The following is a 19,372-nucleotide window of genomic DNA, read 5'->3' on the forward strand; positions in this document are numbered from 1 at the left end:
GCCAGTGAGGGGTCATCTGAATATGTCAGCTTGTCAAATCTTTTACCAAATTAAAGAACAGCATGTTCTTTCTGAGCTTTGAGTGGACATCAGGTGATATTCCTTCAATGATGTTGGACTCTTACAGGTGAAGAAATTAAGTTTCCAAGAGACTGTTGCTTCTCCCAGTGCCTCCCCTCCCACCATTGCATTGAACAAGTTTGGGCAAATATCTTCCCTGTGTCTCAGTGTATCCCTTTCTGAAGGGATACTACTTAATATAGGGAAGTTAGACTAATTAATGGGGCACATTTTGGCCTGATTCATACCTAGTGTGATCCCTCTAAATGTGAAATTCACAACAGGATTTGAGCTAATGTTTATAATGCAGCCTTCAGCTAAAACCACTATAAAATCCTTAAGCGTTATTACAAATGGTTTCACAGCACCATATGCTAGAGAACGCAACAGAATGGAAATTGCTGTACAAAGGCTTTCATTAGATATGGCTAAAACATACTGCGTTTTTTGGTGGCATGTGTTCTAAAATTACTATTATTTTTTAAGAACCACAATGTGGATTTGCCATGTGGAGACAATTATTTATATATTGTAGTTTGGGGTCATACATGTTGAATAAAACTGTGTGGAATGTGCAGTTCTTGCGAGCAATTGTTTATTCTTTACAGAACTCTAATCATAGTTAGTCTGTATTTTGTCTGGTAAATAAATAACTAGAGAGTCTTTGCTGGAGTGAGGAACTGGGAGGAGGCACGTGGTAGTCATGACAGTGCCGAGGAAGAATGCCGAACGTAGGTTGAAAACCAGTTCCAGTTATATTGGCCTTGAACACCGGCGGGTCAACATGCGTACAGCCATGGTAATCCAAATGCAGAGCATATGGGACATGTTTCCAAAGCTTACATACCAGGGATTCGGAAATTGGCTGATGACCTTTGCCTTGATGTGGGCATCTCCCTGGCTCGGCTCTCCGCCTCCCGTACCATGCTTACATACCCTCTATCTATGTGAACCAGGATGCTGACGCCAAAGCATCTCCTCTTACTGTACAGCCATGCTTCTCTCAGCAGGACACTGTTGTTCTCCTTATTGTCATCTTGTACGCTCTTCCTGTGTAAAATGGGACCAAATCATATGTTTTCTGCTGCAGCCCTGGACGATGCTCCGAAGCCAGAAGCACAGGTTTGCCTCCAGGCTTGGGGTGGGGTAGGAGCTTGCAGCATGGATGGCAAGAAGCGGCGGTGGCAGCTGGCAGCTCCTCCTCTGCGGAGAGTGGCTAGAGCCTTAGCAGCTCCTTAGCTGGGCAGGGGTGGAGGCTGCTGCCAGTGCCCAGCTCTGGTGTACAGCTTTGGTGGTTCGCATGCCACCAGTGATGGGTGAGTTGGTGTGGGAATCTCTGACCTACAGAGAGTATTGATCTTGTCTCTTCTCGCCTCCTATGTAGTCAGGATTTATCCCTAAATCACCCAGGCGTGCACTGGACACTTTATAGAAAAAAATTGTCGTTAGCTCTGATGGGTCGATGTACTTGGGATGGTTGGTATGTCAGAGGAAATGTCTTGGAGGAAAAGGTCTCTGACTAAATATGCAAATGATATTTGTCAGCGTTTCCCTCAAGCTTCTTCTAGCAGATGTGAGTACCATGTGTGTCCATTTAATAAACTAAACTCAAAATAACTTCCACTTTGCCAGATATATGGGGAATAGCTGGGGGGGGGCAGGGAGCAAACTACAAAGCAAGGTAAAAACTGCATATGTGTGTTGTTATATTTGATGACCAATTCATTAAAGCCATAAGTGTATCCAGGCTTTCAATAGCATTCTCCTGCTGTTGCTTCCTGTACTCCCTGGCTACAAAATCAGTCTCTATGGCTCTCATTTGTCTTACCCACATGAAAGACTTTGAGCATCTGCAAGTTATGATTTGAGAAGTATCTGCTTTTAAACAGAATATATTTATCACTGTGTCTTCACAGGCAACGTAGTACATTGTATAAATTAGGGGATCCTAGACCTTTGAACACTAGGGGGCTGGGTGGGATACTCCGTGAGCGTATGGTGTCTGGCCATACCCATCAAACATCCTGGACCCACACCAAAAATGCCAGATGTTCAATAGATGTGGAGGCCCTCCCGTAACCTTTGCTGAGTGTTGCAAAGCGGGGAGGGTGGAGGGGACGAGATTGTAGCCATCCCTTGCTCTTGCGCCATTTTAGTACTTTTGTTTGAGCTTGGTATTTCTTATATTTTGAACTAAAGACCATGGACCTACCCTCAATTCAGTCTGTTAAACTATTGCATGGTATAAATGCTTAGTGTCCCCTAACTCTCCAAAGACAGATGGGATTTGGTTCTGGCTCTGGTGGTTTATGAGACACCAGTCCTTAAGCTGCCACTGACCCACGATGGGATGCAAGTCCTGGGTCTTGCTCAGGTGTGAACTTTTTCAGGCTCTGTTCTTACCAATGGAGAAAAATAATAAAATACTTTAATGGGTAGTTCCTTTCATTTAAAAAAAACCCCAGCCACACAACAGCTATGGGAAAAGGGGTTGGCACGGCTGGCATGTTTGAAACCGTCCCGGCCAGTTGTAGGTGAATGCAAAAACCACAAACGCGGGTCTTATGGTTTCTAAGTATTAAGAAGGCAGCTGAGGCCACTTAGGTTAATATGCGACCAACTTAACTGTTAATTTCTGGATGCCTCCTTGGCCTTCCCGTCTCCCTGCTGGCTCTTCCCACTTCACCTCAGCCACGCTTCTGGCATGGTGCCTGAGGCCCTTTGCCATTGGGTCCCCTGGGATGCCAGCCTGGTGCAGGGGAGGGTCTCCTGCGCTTGTGTGGGGCTGGCTACCTCTGTGATGAAGTACCGGTGCTTGGCGGGCTCTTCTGTACCCATTGCCTTGCCTTCCTAGGGGACATTGGCCTGGTAATCCCAGAGCCCCTCGGCTACCCTGGCCCGACGGCCGGCATGTGGGACGACTTAAGCAGAGAGGCTGGAGGAGCCAAGTGTCTTTGTTCTGAGGTCTGGCAGCTTGAGGGACTTGCAATTATCCTAATGTCTCGCTGTGCCGAGGAGCTGAGTCAGCATATTTGGGCTTGAGCACTACTGCCTTGGAATAAAGACACTAGTTAAGGAATATTAGGCTTAAAAAAAAAAAAAAAAAGAAAATAATTGTTCCTGTGAAAAGATACCATGCCAAGTTTGGAGGCTAAATCTAGCCATTCATGTGTAGATCAGAAGGATTCGGGTCCTGCTGTTGGTGGAGGTCTCAAAGCCTCCATATCATGTTTCCTGTATGCAAAAAGGCATTTCACCTCTGCTACAATTTCTGATCTCCATGAAACGCATGATGGTGAATGATATCTCTCTTTATTTGAGGTACAAGTGTTATTTTAAAAGTGAGTGGGAATATTTTTTTGATCACAAAAGGTAGTGATGAGGGTTGGATAAAAATACCTGTTTGATCCGTGTGGTAACTAAACAAATGTTCCTTTTTGTTAAACGGTGTTTTGTTGTGGTTTTTGTCATTGATGCAAAAAGATTAAGTCTTTTGCACACAAGTTTGACAGGGGAAGATGGCGAAGCATTTGTTAAAAAACCAGCTCCTGAGGCACGTTTTTGGAGCTGTCATTTATTTGCCTATTTTTGCCATTGCACTCTGCACAAATCAAATCTCGTAGCTTCCCCAGCGGAGTTTGGCTCAAGAAGGAGGGGAGAAGGCCAGCCAGTCACTCGGGTGGCCGGGGACGCCTGGGGATGCCTGGCACAGTGCCGTCCTCAGCAGCAGTTTCAGCAGGGCAGTGCTGCGGGTTGTTGTTTTGGCATGGGGGAAAAAAAAAGCCTTTGGGAGGAGAAGAGGGGAGAGCGCAACCTTCTCGGCTGGTGCAAGAGATAGCTGCGCCTCCAGCACAAGGTGAAAACACCTGTAAAAATACCCGCTGGAGGCAATACAGGCTTAGCTGACCTGCGTAGGGATACAACTGAGAGGTGTCCATGTTGCCTTCTCGGGAAGACACGTTTTTAACCAGGCCTATACATGAGGCATAGCGCCCTTCACACTCCTTTCCTTGTCACGTTTCTTCTCTTCAGGGTGCCGAAATGAGGTGAAATAATTAAATGGTGATCTGTGGGTTTAAGCTCCATCTCCTGTAGGAGCCGGTTGTCACAGCTGTGCTTCAGGCACCCAGGGGGTGAGTGGTTTCCCTGAGGTTTATCCAGAAAGTCTGTGGCGGAGCCGCGGGGAGAGCCAAGGGCGACGACAGCTCCAGCGCTGCACTGAGCCGAGCTGTTCCCTGTACAGGTGTAGCCACCTCAGGAAGGTCCCTCGTAAAGCAAAGGTCCTCTTTCGTGGCTGTAGTCACGCTTCAGAAGGGACGGTGCCACTTTTTCCAAAGCCCGCCAGCTGTTGTGTCTTGGAGCCTGGCTACTACTGTGTACCACTGTTGGTCACTAATTGGTACCACTTGGTCACCGTTGTGTCCTCACAACCTGGGAGGAACAAGGGCCTTCAGCTGGACTGTGCAGTGTATCTACATCTAGACCAGGGACTAGCCATCTTTTTCAACAGTTTTTTTGTTTTTTCTGTGTACACTTTGAGAGTTTTCTACCTGCCTCTCTGTTTTGGTGGAACAAATGTATTCTCTCAGTTCATCCTGTCTGGAGTTTCATGATGAAAACGTGGTGTAATGGGACCTGTGTAGCGCCTCATTGCGGGTTGTGCATTGCTCGCGAGGAATTCATCGGGAAGGAAGATTTCATGCTGTACTTAAACCTCCTTCCAGCCTTTCTTGGATGAAAGAAAAACTCTGCAGCCGTGAATGTAACTGGTTATCATTATTGGATGTCATTACTCAACTCACTCCAAGTGTAAAACAAAAAATCGCATCCCCTGTGATATCCGTGGGTAAAATGCTGCTCTCAGTTACATTAACACTGTTGTAAACCGAAGAGCAGAGTTTGGCCCTTTGTTTCAATTGAAATACTCGTCTAACACAGGCAAGGACTAAACAATACACTTGAAAGCGATTTGTGTTATTGTCTGTAGAGCAGAGCTTGTATTTTATGAACTGGCGCATCATAAAGACAGCATAAATCATGTAAAGCATTCTCATTTACTTTTTCTTTCTTTTTTCTTTTTGCAGATGGGGCTTGTAGAGTAGAGTTGCAGTCAAATGTCTGCTCCAGGATATTTTAGTTGAACTGTGTGAGTCCATTAAACAAATGTAATGGCTTTTTGGAAAGAAGCGCTGCGTGTTTTAAACCAAATGTTTTACATAGAGAACATCTGGGTAGTTCTGGGTGTTTGTATGTAGAGCACATCAGACAGCAGCCATAGTGAGCTCAGCTGGGAGGTTGCCTGGGATGTAGTTGTAGGATGACAGTTCGGTTGTTATGGGGAATAATTCCTATGAAGTATTGCCATAAACTGAATGTTTGGCACAAACAGCTATATCTTTGTTTTACTGTACGCCCAAGTTATTCTTCTTATCTGCCCAGCAAAACTCTAAACGATGTTTAAACAACCCAGTAAATGTTGGCACCTCTGAGCTGCGGCACGTGCATTAAAGCAAACTTGGGGAAGCCGTTACCGTTAAGGGGAAACGAAGCTTGCTCTATTTTCAGTGAAGCACTATTGATTCCTGCCACGGGCAAGGCAGTGCAAGTGAGCGATGAATGCAATATGTGCAAATGTTTGTGGGGTTGAGTTGGAAATGATTGATGTTACAGTGGTGTTGCCTGTTGTTGCTTTGAGGAATGTGAAAATGCAAAACCGGTGAAATGCATGTAATTAGCCTGACATTAGACTTTATTGGGGCTACTGGAAGAACTTTAACCTGGTTAAATTAATAAGCCTGCTTTTACTTCACAGCATCAGAGGTAATGTATTTCCAGGAAATGTAGGAAATGTTGAGAAATGTCTTATTTGGGAGCCGGTTCTTAAATTATTTCTGCAGTTTAACTGAGGAATGCGTGGTTCAAATGAGATTAAAGTTGTAATTTCCAGAGTAGCAACGCAGCTTCCCCTTTCAGGATTGTTTAAGTAAGAAGTTAAACAAAGTGGGTTAGGCAGTCTCTTGCTCCAGTCCCTTGTGGACAGCAATTCACATTGCGCAGCAGAGCTTTAATAGTCCTGCTCGGTCTGACATGATTTGTGGTATTTGCTGAGATGAATTTCTGGACCGAGCAGCGTGAGAGGGAATTGCTCCTCACTCTGAGGAAGGTGGTATGTCCAAGTCTGTGTGAAGGTCACTGGCAGGGTGAAGTGGGAAGCCTGCGCTGCCGTTGTTGCACTACCTAACAGCTTAGCTTTTGGCAAGGGGATCCCAGAAATCTGAATGCTAACTCTCCCTTGTTCAACTGACCCCGTCCAAAACACATGCCAAAAAAGGTGTCTGTGCGTGTTGAAGAAGGGGGCAACAGTCCTGCAGATCACAGGGTCTGGGGGAGTTCTTAGCCAAAAGCTTTCCATCTAGAAAAAAAAATTGCTTTGCTGTTTCTTCCCTCCAAAGTTAACCCTCCCCATAACTGCTTATAACAACTGCCTGCAGTTTTGAACTCCTTTTCTAGCAGAGAAAGCTAGAATTATGTGTTTAAGGCTGCAAAATTGCTTGATCACCAGCCACTTAATTGTAGGAAAGCGTAATTCATTCCTCACCCTCTCACATCTATTCCAAGCCCAACTGGCTGCGGGGAGCAAGAGTGTTCCTGTTCCTGTCTTACTCTCTCCACAGAGCTATTAGGGTGGCCCTGGTAACTTACTTTCAATAAATAGAAGGGAACAACAGGAGGTTCCTCTGCCTTCAGGGGTATAAATATTTCTCAGAAATCAGAGATGGATGGAGAAAAATGTTAGCAAACTCCTTTCCTCCCTCTGTAGCAATTCCACCATGTTCTGTCATAAATTTTAGGACGGTCCCTTCCAAAAAGGGACCATTAAATAGGTAATGTCCACGCAGAACAATGTAACGCTGAAGCAGTGCTTTTACAAAAACAAATTTAATATTGCAAAGTGATCTCCAAGCCCTGGAGCAAAATAACCTGGGTGAGGCTTTGATATACATGATTGCCAATCTTTTTGTTTTCCAAGAGTGTTTTTCCAGCTAGGATGTGGGTTTATGGTTCACTAGATTCCCACCAGGAAGTGGAGTTTCTCTTTTGATCCACCTCAGGTCTGTTTAGAAAAATATACTAGGTATAGGTGCTTCTGATAGTTCTGTGTCATTAACGCTTCCAACTGTGCTGTTTACACACATCTGTGTACCTTCCGTGATATAATCTCTATGGCCCACCATCCTTGTGCAATGAATCCTTGCTCATCAACGTTCATCTAAAAGCCTAAACTTTATAAACTCAACTTTAAAATCTCTCCACACTTCAAAATTCCACTGGGTTAATTAGGAATTTGAGGTGGTCAAGCAGTGTGGTGTTGGGTTTTAATGAGTGTTGTGGTGCCTGAAGGTATGGACATTTCTTCAAAAGAAGAAAGACTCCTCCCAAGTTTTCCTTGTACTATTGTAATTCTCATGGTGAAATAGCACTTCCTTTTTTCTTTGAAGGACTGCTGAACCAGCGGAGCAAAATTAAGAGCCGTACAATACCAGGTGACTTTGCTGTTGTGGCAGAAGAGGCATTGTAAAGACTTGCAGAGTTCTCAGCGGTTCCAAGGCTTCTCTGAACTCATAGAAACTTTTGTGAAAGAGAGAGGATGGTCTGAGTTACATTTATTTACCCACAACTTCCTCAAGCAGAATGTACCAATGAATGAAAATGCGCTGTCAGGTGGCTTCTAGTTCTAAGAAAGAAACTAGTTCTAAGAAAGAGTTTAAACAATGTCCAGCACCCTTCCTTGTTTAATGTGAATTACAGCCTTGCACTGATATAGCACCTTTCACCTAAACATGTGCAAAATCACTTTAGAGACTCTGGTAACTGCTGAGGTTACTGTTATTTAGCAATTATTTAGCAGCACATTGCACTAGTTTGCAGCAGTTGCTTAGAGGCTGTGAATAACCCCCAGTTTAAATTATTGGGAGGAATTACAGGAGACTGTGTAATTTTCGAACTGGAACTAGACCCAGGCACCAGGGCTTTATACCTCTCTTCTTAAGAAAGTAATAAAAGGCTTTTTCTAACGAAGTAGCCAGGATCTTGGTTTTGCGTTTCATCCCCAAATCAATGCCTTGAACAGCATGCACTCCTGCTTCGGAGGATTACTTCAGTGTGGTTCACTGCTTATTCACGGTGAAAAACAACGCTGAACTGAAGTCCCTCTCTGCTGCCCCAGGTTAGCATTTTGCATTACATCAGCAGCTGTGGTAGTGGTGAGATCAAGCCTCAAAATTAATGTGAAATCTATCTTCCAGTTTTTGGAGGAGGAATCCGTAACACCCATGTAACACTGAGAACAGTAAACTTGGGGCTTGTGAATTCTTTCACTCCTCTTTAACCTGACTTGCCAGTAATTTAATTAGTGCTAAACAGTCTGCACACAGACTTGCAGAAGTTAAAAAAGACTGACTGACACAGGATTCGCTTCCAGTGACTTTTCCTCTTTTGCACATGTGCTGGATGGAGCTGTGCTGTGTTTGGAAGTTGATCAATAATGATTGCACAGTTCTAACCTTATTTAAACTATGATATAAACAGACATGATAGAAACAGATGCTACCAGGTTTTTTCCTACTTAAAAGTGAAGTCGGGGGGGGTTTCTGCTTTTTTCCCCCCTCTCCTTTTCTTTTTCCTTTTTGGTTCCAACAAAATTGTAACCTGGAAGAAAAGCAGTTAGACTTTGTGAAATCCCAATTCAGTGTAGCATTTGGCTTTAGTAAATGTAGAAGCCAAAAATAAACATCTGCTTGGCAACTTCACCAGAAGTTAACTGTAAAGGCAGTTTTCATCTTTTCAGTGAATGTGGCATTCAGTGCTCGTTAACGTCTATGAAGGAGGAACGATCCGTAGTTGAGATTGTAAAACTTTTTTTTTCTTTTAATTACAGTTATGAACCTCCATTGCATCAGGGAAATCCCCTACCCCAGTTTCTTTCCAGATATAATTTCTTATGTGCCAAAATGTGAACTTCCCTTGAAAGCTTGAAGGTAGTTGGATGGGATATTTGTGAGTTATTAGACTTTGGAAAAGAGATGGTCTTCCATCGATCTGTGCATGACAGCCCCAAACTTCAACTTGGACCTTTTTTTTCCCTTTTCTTTAGTCCTTCAGAACTAGTTTATAAGCCTCTTGTTTTGCAGGCTGAGTTATAGGCATTTTAAAATATTAGATATTGCATCTTTGGATATTCAGAAGGATAGGGAGTTACATTTAGAAGTGACTTAGAAAAAATGTAAGCAGTCCCACTCTTTTCTCCAGGAAGGTGAAGTCTGCACGTGACCGGGACTCTCCCAGGATGCCAGCCTTGGGCTCCAGTCCTGGCAGGCCACGGCTGCAAACACCTTTAATAACTTCGTCTTGTCAGATCTCTGCTTTTCAGCAAATCCTTTGCAACCTCTGCTGCTACCAGGGCAAATTTGTTTCACTCTGTATCAGGGAGGATTGAAGTGGATGTAGATTTGCCGTAGTATGCTATTGGGACAGTGGGGAGGGGTGAGAAGGGGCAACTTGAAGCAGCACTATGGGAAACACTTCGTTACTGCTAGGGATGGTGATTACTTGCAGGATCTTTCTTCTAAAACTGAAGAGTCCTACGACTTGGGATTTCAGTAATGCTGTATGAAAAACTTTTATTTTGGGAAGGGAGAAGTTTTTTGGTACATTTCTGACATGTATCAGTGAACTGTCCATTTCTGAATTCTGCAGCCCTCCCTTCTCCCTGTTTTCAAGATTCACTGCCTCACAATGAAGAGTCAATAACCAGGTTGCTAACTTATGTTTTTAAATGCTATTGGAAATCAGATCTATGCTAAACCAGATGGATGCTTTTTTTTTATTCCTAATGGTAAATAAGTCCTGCAATGATTAATACAGAGCTGTAAGATCCATCTGGTAGTAAGGATGACTTGAGGCCAGGATTCTCAGTGTTAAATGGAGAAAGGTCTGCCAGGTAAATTTGTCAGAGGATGCATGGTGTGAATATGCTGGGCTTCATATACATAGCTGAGAATAGTGGGTACCAAACAATGAAGGGATGTAAATTTTCCAGTAAGGCAGTAGTTACTGAGGAAATGCGCTCACAAATCCTGTTAACAGGCACCATATGCAGGGGTGAGGAACGAAGTGGAGGAAGGGTGTTGTATGTGTTCCTCCTGGCACCCACTTTGTATATGTACAGAATAAATGTGTTCATCTGGTGCCTTCTACTGCTCATTAAAATTTGGTTCCACAGGTGTTTTTCTCTGTGAATAAACGGGGAACTAGAAAGAAGATGTAACCCTGTTGCCTAGTATTTGTGATTAGTTAATTCCTCTTTGCTTGATGAATCATATGATAACAGCAACTATGTGCAGCAGAACCAGAAAAGGAAAATTAAAAATGAGGTAATCGTACCCTGGTTCTCCAAGAGGCACTGACACATTGTGCCTCAGCTTATGCAAACAAAATTTTGATTTAACATTTATCACACTGACTTGGGACTTCTAGTGCCTTGGTGCAAGAGTGAGTTTCTCTACAGGTAGTGAGTGATAGAGTGGCAGTAAATCAGCTTTGGATTTTAGAAATATAATCTTTTTTATGTGATACATTGGGAAGAGGGGAGTGAAGCAGAGCGGCGCAGATGTTTGCTGTAGGCTTTTACCATACAGAGTGAGGCAGCTGTAAAAAATACCCTTGCCTCTTAAAAGCAAATGAACTTAAAAGGTGCATCACGGCATGTGCATCCTTGCCCTTTATGTGTGCAGCTGCTGGCTCGCAACAACAATAACAGCCGTTTGTCTTTGCTAACATCCGTAACACGAACAAACATGCCAGGGGACACAGTAATGGGCAGAAGCCCTGAGATTTACATCAGCAGAGTCTCACTGGGTGCAGATGGCACCGGTTACGGCTTCGAGCAACTCCCCTGATTACTGCATAGTTTGCCAACATATCAAACAATAGAGTTGGGCCGTTGATAAATAATTAATAAGGATTTTGTTGCACGCTTGTCTCCCAAGCAGTATCACCATGGAGATGATCTGGCTTTTAGGATCTGAAAAGTTAACAGTCTCCAAAACAATGGCATTGTGTCAACCTTACTCTCTCTCTGAAAGAGAACTCTCAGAGATGTGTTAGCAAAATGCACAGCGCCAGGCACTAATTTTGCTTCAACTCACAGCGGCCTTTTGTCCAACTTTTCAGCGAGTGCATGAGGTGTTTTTTATGACCGTGCAGAAGCTTGTTCTTAGAATTGCACATCCTGCATCATGCTGTTTATTATTGCATTTGGCCTGGAATTGGAGTCTCAAGATAGCTTTTTTTTTTTTCCCCAGCAAATGAACACAGCAAAGAAATAATCATGTGGGAAGAGGCTTACAAGAAGAAGTCTGCATGAGGATACCTTTGCAGAACCCCCTGGATGCTTCCCTGTAGGGATATCTGTCCATGGCTCCTTCTTTCCACCTGGAAGGTCCAGAGGCCGGAGAGACAGTTATTCAGCCCATCCCCTGCCTTTCCTTTCTCTCCTTTGTGCAACCTCTGGAAGTGTTATTTAAATGCAACTGCATTATCAGCATCCCCCTCCTTATCATTTGATTGCAGCAACCTCAGGGACCACCCAATTTCATAGCTTTGTTTCTCTTCCTCTTGTGTTGGTGATGTCTGGGCCAAGAGCCATAGGCAGAGACTCCCCTGGAAAAAACATAATACGGTGCCAGACTTTATTCTTTCTTACTCAGCTCCGTGGAGTTGGAGAAAGAACAATGTGCCTTTTCTCTCCCCACCCCCAAACATCCTCTGCTCTCCCTTTCTCTTCCCCCCTGGTTGATCCACCTATTCTTTACCTCCCCACCCCTGTTGGCACTTGGCGCATTGCACTTCCCACCTCAGAGTCTCAAAGAAAGGAAGCAGAGCTGTGAAACGGGCTGGGCTCACCCACTTCCCATTGCTGGGTGGGGATGGCCTCAGCTCACAGCTTTCGGAAAGGAGAGGTTTATGTGCTTACTCTCTCCTCCCTCTTCACCCAAAGAAAATTGTTTTTAATAATTTTCTTTAAGCTGCATTTCTGACATATCTCCCACCAGCAGCAAGCTGGTTTCCCTTCCTTGGGGGCCTGCACTCTCTGTCCTGATGTCATTTTCCCAACTGTCCACCATAGTATTGCAAGAGCCCATTGGAATTTGCTCGAGCACGGGTGGTATGCACAAGCACTGGAACCAGCTTAAAAGTCACAGCCCCCACGGTGGAAAAAAAGCAGTTTGTTCATATCTCGCCACGGTCCTAAAAATAGCCTTGATAGATAATAAAGAGTGGAAGATTGTTTTCAATGGGACTGAATGTACTGCATGCAGAAATTGCTGGGGAAGGTTCAGAGGTTTGTGGCATTCAGGTGGTCAGTCTCAGTTACAGCACTAGCTGACTTAAAAATCTGTGACTTTCTGCGCTGTGGCTAATTCTGCCTTTGTTTATATTCACACACCTCGGCTGGACATGAGGCAAATTTCCTGAAATCAAGAAAAACAGCTTTATGCTTTGATGAAAATACAGCTTTGTTGCTCATCCCATAAATGATGATGCCAGCAGTGACTCAGCAGACACAGATTTGGTATGGAAATGGGCACCTACTGCCTGCCATGCCCTTTGCCAGATATTTTGAGATATTTTTCTGTATTCAGTGGTCTTGATCTGCCTCTGTAAAGAGAAAATTCCACCCTCTTTGCTCTGCCCAGCAGCCGAGAAGCTCATAAAGGAGCAGAGACATTTCTCTTACCGATAGGACTGAATGTACAGAAACCTTTGCAACTGTCATCTTTTTGAAGTATTTATAGTTCAAGTCAAGTTATTTGTACCAAACAAAAGCAAAGAAGCATGAAGTGTGGTGGAAAATACTTAATAATCTCTCTACACCAGTTCAGAGAGTGAGTATAAATCCTCTTTCCAGCAAATACAGACAGGTAATTTATTGCAGCCTTGAAGAGAGCAGTTTATTTCTCCATACTTCCTGCCCAGCAAACTCTGCAAGCTGACTCATGGAGGGATGGGAAGCCAAAAGCTGTGCTCCCTCTCTCCTATCTGCTTCTGGAAGGCAGAGCAGCAGAGAAGTGGGGGGCTGTGCTAGTGCAGAGCCGTTTGGAAATGCCTGCCAATATTAGAAGTCCACAACCCTCTGCTTTCTCTCCCCTGTGCCATACATTTTGGGGAGGGTATTCTTTCTACCTGCTTCTGAGCAGAGGCTGGTACCAGAATGGGCAGCACGGGTGGAGGTCATTTCAGTCCATCTCTGGTGCTCCTTTCTCCCCCTCTAGCCCTGTGTGTGGGACCATGTTGCCATCAGAACCGCAGAAGACATAACAAAGATGTTACTGGGGCGTACAGCCAGTATAGATCCCTGGAGGGTCCATTGCATAGCCTAGTTTTGAGCTGTGACCTAGGTGCTTATGCATGTATTTAATTTTACATGTGTGAGCTATCCCATGAAAGCTAATGGGCTGCTCACATGTGTGAAGTTAGGCAAGTGCTAAAGTGTTTTGCCAGATTGGATACTGTGTCTGTAGGGGCTTTGGGTGAACTTGAACCTGTTTTGTTGGGGTGAGAGGCTTTAGATTTCATTATTAAGAATCTGATATGTTACTCTGTCTGAGTGCAAGGTCTTGGAGTTATCTGAAATTCTCATTAAGACAAGAAGCTAGGAAAATACAAATTCCTCCACTAGTAAAGTTACTAAAAATACTATAATTAAACTAGCTAAGTCTTAAAGCCAGTAAAATATATTGAGATGGTGTGGTAGGGGTATAAGTAGAGTGTTCTGAGAGTACCGAAGGGACTAACAGCACTTTCTTTGCAGATCTCGAGCTGGAGTATTTGGAATAGTTAATGTAGCTGATATAAAAAAGCATGTTGCATTTGCCCTTCTCTTGATTCATAGGCTGTGACCCTTAATAAATTTTGATGTTGCACACAGTGGAGCTGTTGCTTTCAGAGAAAGCAAGGAAAGTAAGCAGGCAAGCAAGAAAGAAAAGGACCTAAAGAATGAACAAACAAGTTCTTTCATAAGGTATTTCTGAGTCGAGATTATTTCTTATTAGGCTTACGTTGTTCAGGTTCATCATGTGCCATATCTGGCAGCAGTCCTGTAAGTGGGGTTTTGAAAAACAGAGCCAGCTCCGGTGTTAAAAGCATAAGCACACTTTGAAAATGTATTTTCTGAAATATGTTTCTGAGTAAAATAAATTTCATGAAAGAAATTCCATTATTGGTATTTTAGACTACCTGGAAGAGAGACTTATTTTACAGCCTGATACCATAACATACAGCTAGGGATCTTTCTTTGCTCAGAGAGATGAAAACAATGAAATACATAATAAATACCTAAAATGTGATCCTGACTCATAACGTTTCCATGAAATACTAAAAAAGAAAACCCTGGACTGCTTTCTTGTTTGTGGTGTTTTTTTCACATCAGTAGACTTAAGCCCAAGTACCCTTGCTGACATGGTCTGAGCAGACTGATGCAGGTGAAAGACGTTTGGCTGGCAGAAATCCCTTACTTAGAGGAGAAGAGCTGGAGCGAACGCTGTCCTGCTGCTCTGCTAATCCTGCTTTGGGATGCCGCCTCTGACAGTGACTCTGCTGACAACAATCGCTTGCTCTTTAGCATTTTGGACCAGGTCACTGGCAAGGCTGTGCACTCTTGATAGCCTCTGAGATGTGGAGCCTGTCCACTTGGGAATCGTGCAGGCCACCAGGCACATGGCACAGGGTAAAAAATATTTGAGATGTGTTCAAACCTTTCACTTTCCTGAGGCTCTTTTTGAGGGGAGAAATATCAGTTGAACATGGGGAAAGGTATCAGAAGTCAGCCTTTAGTAATGGGATGGCTTGTTGAGCAAGGCACTCCTGTGATGTGTTGCACAGTTTGGGAGGGAGAGGCAGGCAGCAATTTCTGAGATGCTGCTGTCCTCGTTTCCTTTAGGAGTCATGTCAGCTTTCTGTTTCAATTTCCTCATCTCCTAAAAGTGGATGAATAGTGCTTTTTCACTACTTGCCTCCCAAGGTGTAATTAATAAATAGCTGTGCTGTGCTTTGAGCATGCTCGTTTGCTATGCAAATAGGCAGTGATATTATTTTGTTAGTACATGGGAGTGTTTGAGGCCTTGCTCTGCTACAGAGTGCTCGTACTGGTAACGTACTGTGCCCTGGCTAAGGGGCATTGTCTCCTCCACAGCCGCCTTGCCGTTTGTCAGGATTGCAGGGTATGGTCTGAGCACGGACAGGTGGATGCTTAGCAGGATCCATTGACACCACGGGAGTTAAGATAGTTCACACCTGCTGGGTGTCTTTCCCTGTTTCTAAATGCTGGTCACTGTGATCTGAAGTAGCTGAGGGAGGGAAGAGAAAGTCTTGAATATTAAAAGCCGAGAGATATGTTTGGCATGCGTTCTCTCCTTATGTTGGGATGAGATCTTGCAGCCTGGATGTCACTGACAAAATCCCAAGTACTTCGGCTGGGCTGCTGAATTCTACCCCTGCAACTGGGAAGTGATGTTTTCAGGAGAGTTTAAGTACCATCTTCAAAATTTGGTTAAACTTTTAGGAATAGCCTTCATAAATTGAGGCTCCTACGTGCCTTAACAACTTTTCAGCGCAGGTTGTGAGACTGTAAACTTTCTGGTCCTGTTGAAAAATATGTTCCCAGGCAACACATCTGTTTGCATTTGAAGATTAATCCAAACATATATTTACAGAGTGCCACCACGCTTTTCAATCACATTTGCATTTTTGTATCTAAAAATATATGTTTTCACATATGCAATTATTCCACGGAGGCCATTTGCAGTAATTATGTGTAGACTTACAAAAGTCCTGTCTGTGAAGCACAGAGTCAAGTTAGTAGGAGATTGGCATGCCCTCTGGGGTGCCGTTATTACTTTACCAGCCATGAATGGTGAAGAATTTGCTCCCTGTTGTATATTTGACAATGAAACCCTTCTTAAATTCTTCCTCAGAGCCAAGTACAAGCCTGTCTTTTAATAAAAAATGTGTTTTTACCCATGTCTATATTTATTTCTTGCAGGAATGCACATGCTGCTCCAAGAGCCACCCACATCCTTCTTGTATACAGGGTGTATTTGCATTTGCAGCCTGTCCCAGTGCAAACATGGGAAGGGGGAAAAATCCAACCTCATCTTTAATGTTAGTTGCCTTCTCCATCTCTAGAATTACTTGGAGATTATCTTGATCACTCATTCAATTAAAATCTGTTGTACTACCTTTTCTAGAAATATGTGCCATATAAGACCATAGATATGTTGTTACTTTTAAAATCTTTATACCAAATGTTTGTGTCAAGAGCAAGAAAATAGTTCTTTGGTTTTTGACATGCGCATCGGTTTGTCCCTGGTTTGAGTTCTGGTTTTTCTTCTGCTGTCCCAAAGTGGGGTAGCACTTGAGCATGAGCTTAATTTTAAGCATGTGCTGAAAGCTTTCAGAATTCGAGGGGATGGGGCATGAGCTTAATGCTTTTTTGAACAATGTTGCTTTTCAGAGTTGAAGGCTTTGTAGGAAACCTGATCCTTTATACTAGCTCCTGTTTATGTACATTTCAATTTTATAATATTGTAAGTTTTTCCCTTCTTTCTTCAATATCCTCGATGCTACACCATATAATGAAAACAATACCAGTCATGCCACTTGCAATTACTGCAGTAGGCAGTGATATTATTTTTTTCTGAAGGAACTGGGGAAATCGCATAAATCACAGGTTTACAAATGTTTTCCCAGGAGAGGTCCGCAGTAGTTGGCTGCATAGAATGACAAAAGTGTTGTTTACCCATAAAAGAGTGGTCATCTCAGCAGGTCAGTGATGTTTTTCAAAGACTTATTGTTGATTTTAAAGTAGCTGGTAATTTATTCGTTGAACTCTGGCTTACAAAAATAAAGCAGGGTAAATATTGAGTATAATAAAGGCTGTGCTGCCATTCAGTATGCACAATGTCCTCACCTTCCCTCTCCCACCAGCTTCTCTCCATTGTTGGCTTCTGCATTTCTCGTAGGGCATGAGCTGACCTCCACGATTATTTATGGCGTTGTTCAGATAAGCCCTTTTTTCACAGGCAGCAGATATACACACACTCACAAGGGCTGTTATAATTTGCAAGTTCAGCTATCACTTCCTCTGTTCCCACCCTGCCTTTTGGAAAGATACCCAGTCACACGATGTGCTTGAAAAGAGGTTGCTGATTGAGGAAGGATGCAGGAAGGATATGGTTTTGCAGTGATTGCATAAGTGCTGTGTAGGACCTGAAAGCCTTGGGTTTATATGAGGATGAGTTTAGATGTGAATTTCAAATATTTATTTCTTCTGATTTTTCAATAAGTCATAACTCCTGAGCAGTTTGCCTGCTTTAGAGAACCGTGGAGCAACCTGTGTTAAATGTGATCTTCTGTGTATTAACATGGACAAATATAAATTTGTAATTGGCACCCTGGATTCCCTGCTTCCATTCCATCAGAGATCTCAACCTTATTTCAGAGGAATTGTCTCCAAAGCTTCTGTTTGAAATTGTCAGATGCAATCATGTCTAAGCAAATGTACTTCCCATCAAAATCTTTTGGGAGTTTTGCCATTTGCCTCAGATGGAGAGTACTTAGGCTAACACAGAGATCTTTCCAAAAGATGCTGTTTTCCCCCTCAGTGAAGTCCTAAGACCTGAAGACCCTAAAACTTCATGTCACCCATTACTGTAAGGAGAGTGTATTTATTGCTATAAAATGAAGGAGCTGGGGCATGGAGGTTTGTATTCTAAAGCTTTGTTTTGGTCATTCCACGCTCTGCCAACATCTAACATCTGTATTTATTTTTTGAACTCTCTTTAATGGATTATATGCATCTGTTCAGTTCCAAGAATAATGCTTGATTTCCTGAATTTATAGGTTGCAATAAAATCCATTCGTAAGGACAAAATTAAGGATGAACAAGATATGGTTCACATCAGACGAGAGATTGAGATCATGTCATCCCTCAGCCACCCTCATATCATCACCATATATGAAGGTTAGTGAATGTGATTCTCCTCCCTGACTGCTCTGTTACGTTCTTGCAGACCTGATATTCATGTTTCTTGAGATCATGCACCAAACAAACCCCTACTCCTAGTGTAACCCATCACTTACCAAAGAGACTGTTTTGAGCACTACCTTCCCCCTGAACCACCAGTGTTTCACAGATGCATAACCCTTTGTCTGGAGGAGCTTCTTCATGTGTGACTTGAGCGTTGTGTCCTGTCCATGGCAGGTGGGAAATTGTTGCATGTATCATCTCACCTCCTTGCTCCCGTTGGACAGCTCAGTTTAATTTCGTCCTCACTCATGCACGAGCCTGATGTCCGCTTATGTCCCCAGCTTCTAAACCAGTCCTTGTATGCTTTATTTTCCCTGGACTGCAAAAGACCAGTCTCGTCTGCTCTAGGCCTTTGGTCCTCCCTTACCTGCTGGTTAGTCTTGCTGGTTCTGTCATCGCTGCTTTTTTCCCCTGAATCCCAGCATCCACTTCCTATCCATCTCTGCACCATTTCCTGTCAGTCTGGTCGCTGGCTTATCCGTTCCTGTTTCCTCATCCTGTCTTCCCCCTCTAACTCCTTTCTTCCTGGGACACAGGCGGGAAGCCTGCTAATTCCTGCCTCCGGGAGCTGCTCCCTGGTCTTACAGCAAGGAGCAGGAAGCCAGGGGCATTCCTCCCTGATCTGCCTGTTTGTTTGTTTATATATTTATAGAGTGTCACTCTGCAGTAAAATCTCCTCCTCCTTCCTTCCTTCCTCAAGTAACATCCCAGCTTTAGCTGGGGTGTTCGGGCCGGGTACGTGCTAAAAGACACAGGCTGAGAGGTCTGTAGCTGTGAAGAGGGCGGCCGCAAGGCGGACCCGGGGTGTGCGTTCCAGAGGTTTGGAGGGACCTGGGTTGGGCAGCCTCGTCCCCAGGGATCACCTCTTTCCCTGGGTGCAGAACAGGCAGCCCAAATTTAGCCCTTTGTATTTACATACCCGTGAGGTAAATGCGTAAGGTGATGATATGTATATGGCAGCTCTGCTCTGAGAGTTGATACGACTGATTGAAACAAGCTGACTTGGAGTACTGTTACAGTATCGCATATTGAGTTATTCAAAAGCATGTTCTTGTACTTGAAAAGAGATGAATATCTGTCTTTTTATTGAATAAACTCATAACAGGATCTGGGAACAGAAAAGGGGAGGGATGCTGTGTCAGCATGTGGGTTGCAAATGGAACA

General features: G+C 43.6%; 1 protein-coding gene across 1 annotated transcript in view; it reads left to right on the forward strand.

Annotated features, from left to right (window-relative positions):
- Window positions 1–19,372, forward strand: part of NUAK1 (NUAK family kinase 1) — a 48,492-nt gene that overhangs the window by 6,323 nt on the left and 22,797 nt on the right. The window contains exon 2 of the mRNA XM_059816393.1: window positions 18,022–18,142. Within this exon, the coding sequence (XP_059672376.1) occupies window positions 18,022–18,142 (121 nt within the window). The remainder of the gene's footprint in view (window positions 1–18,021; window positions 18,143–19,372) is intronic.

Source organism: Gavia stellata, chromosome 4 (genome assembly GCF_030936135.1).
Source record: "Gavia stellata isolate bGavSte3 chromosome 4, bGavSte3.hap2, whole genome shotgun sequence".
Lineage (NCBI taxonomy): Eukaryota > Metazoa > Chordata > Aves > Gaviiformes > Gaviidae > Gavia > Gavia stellata.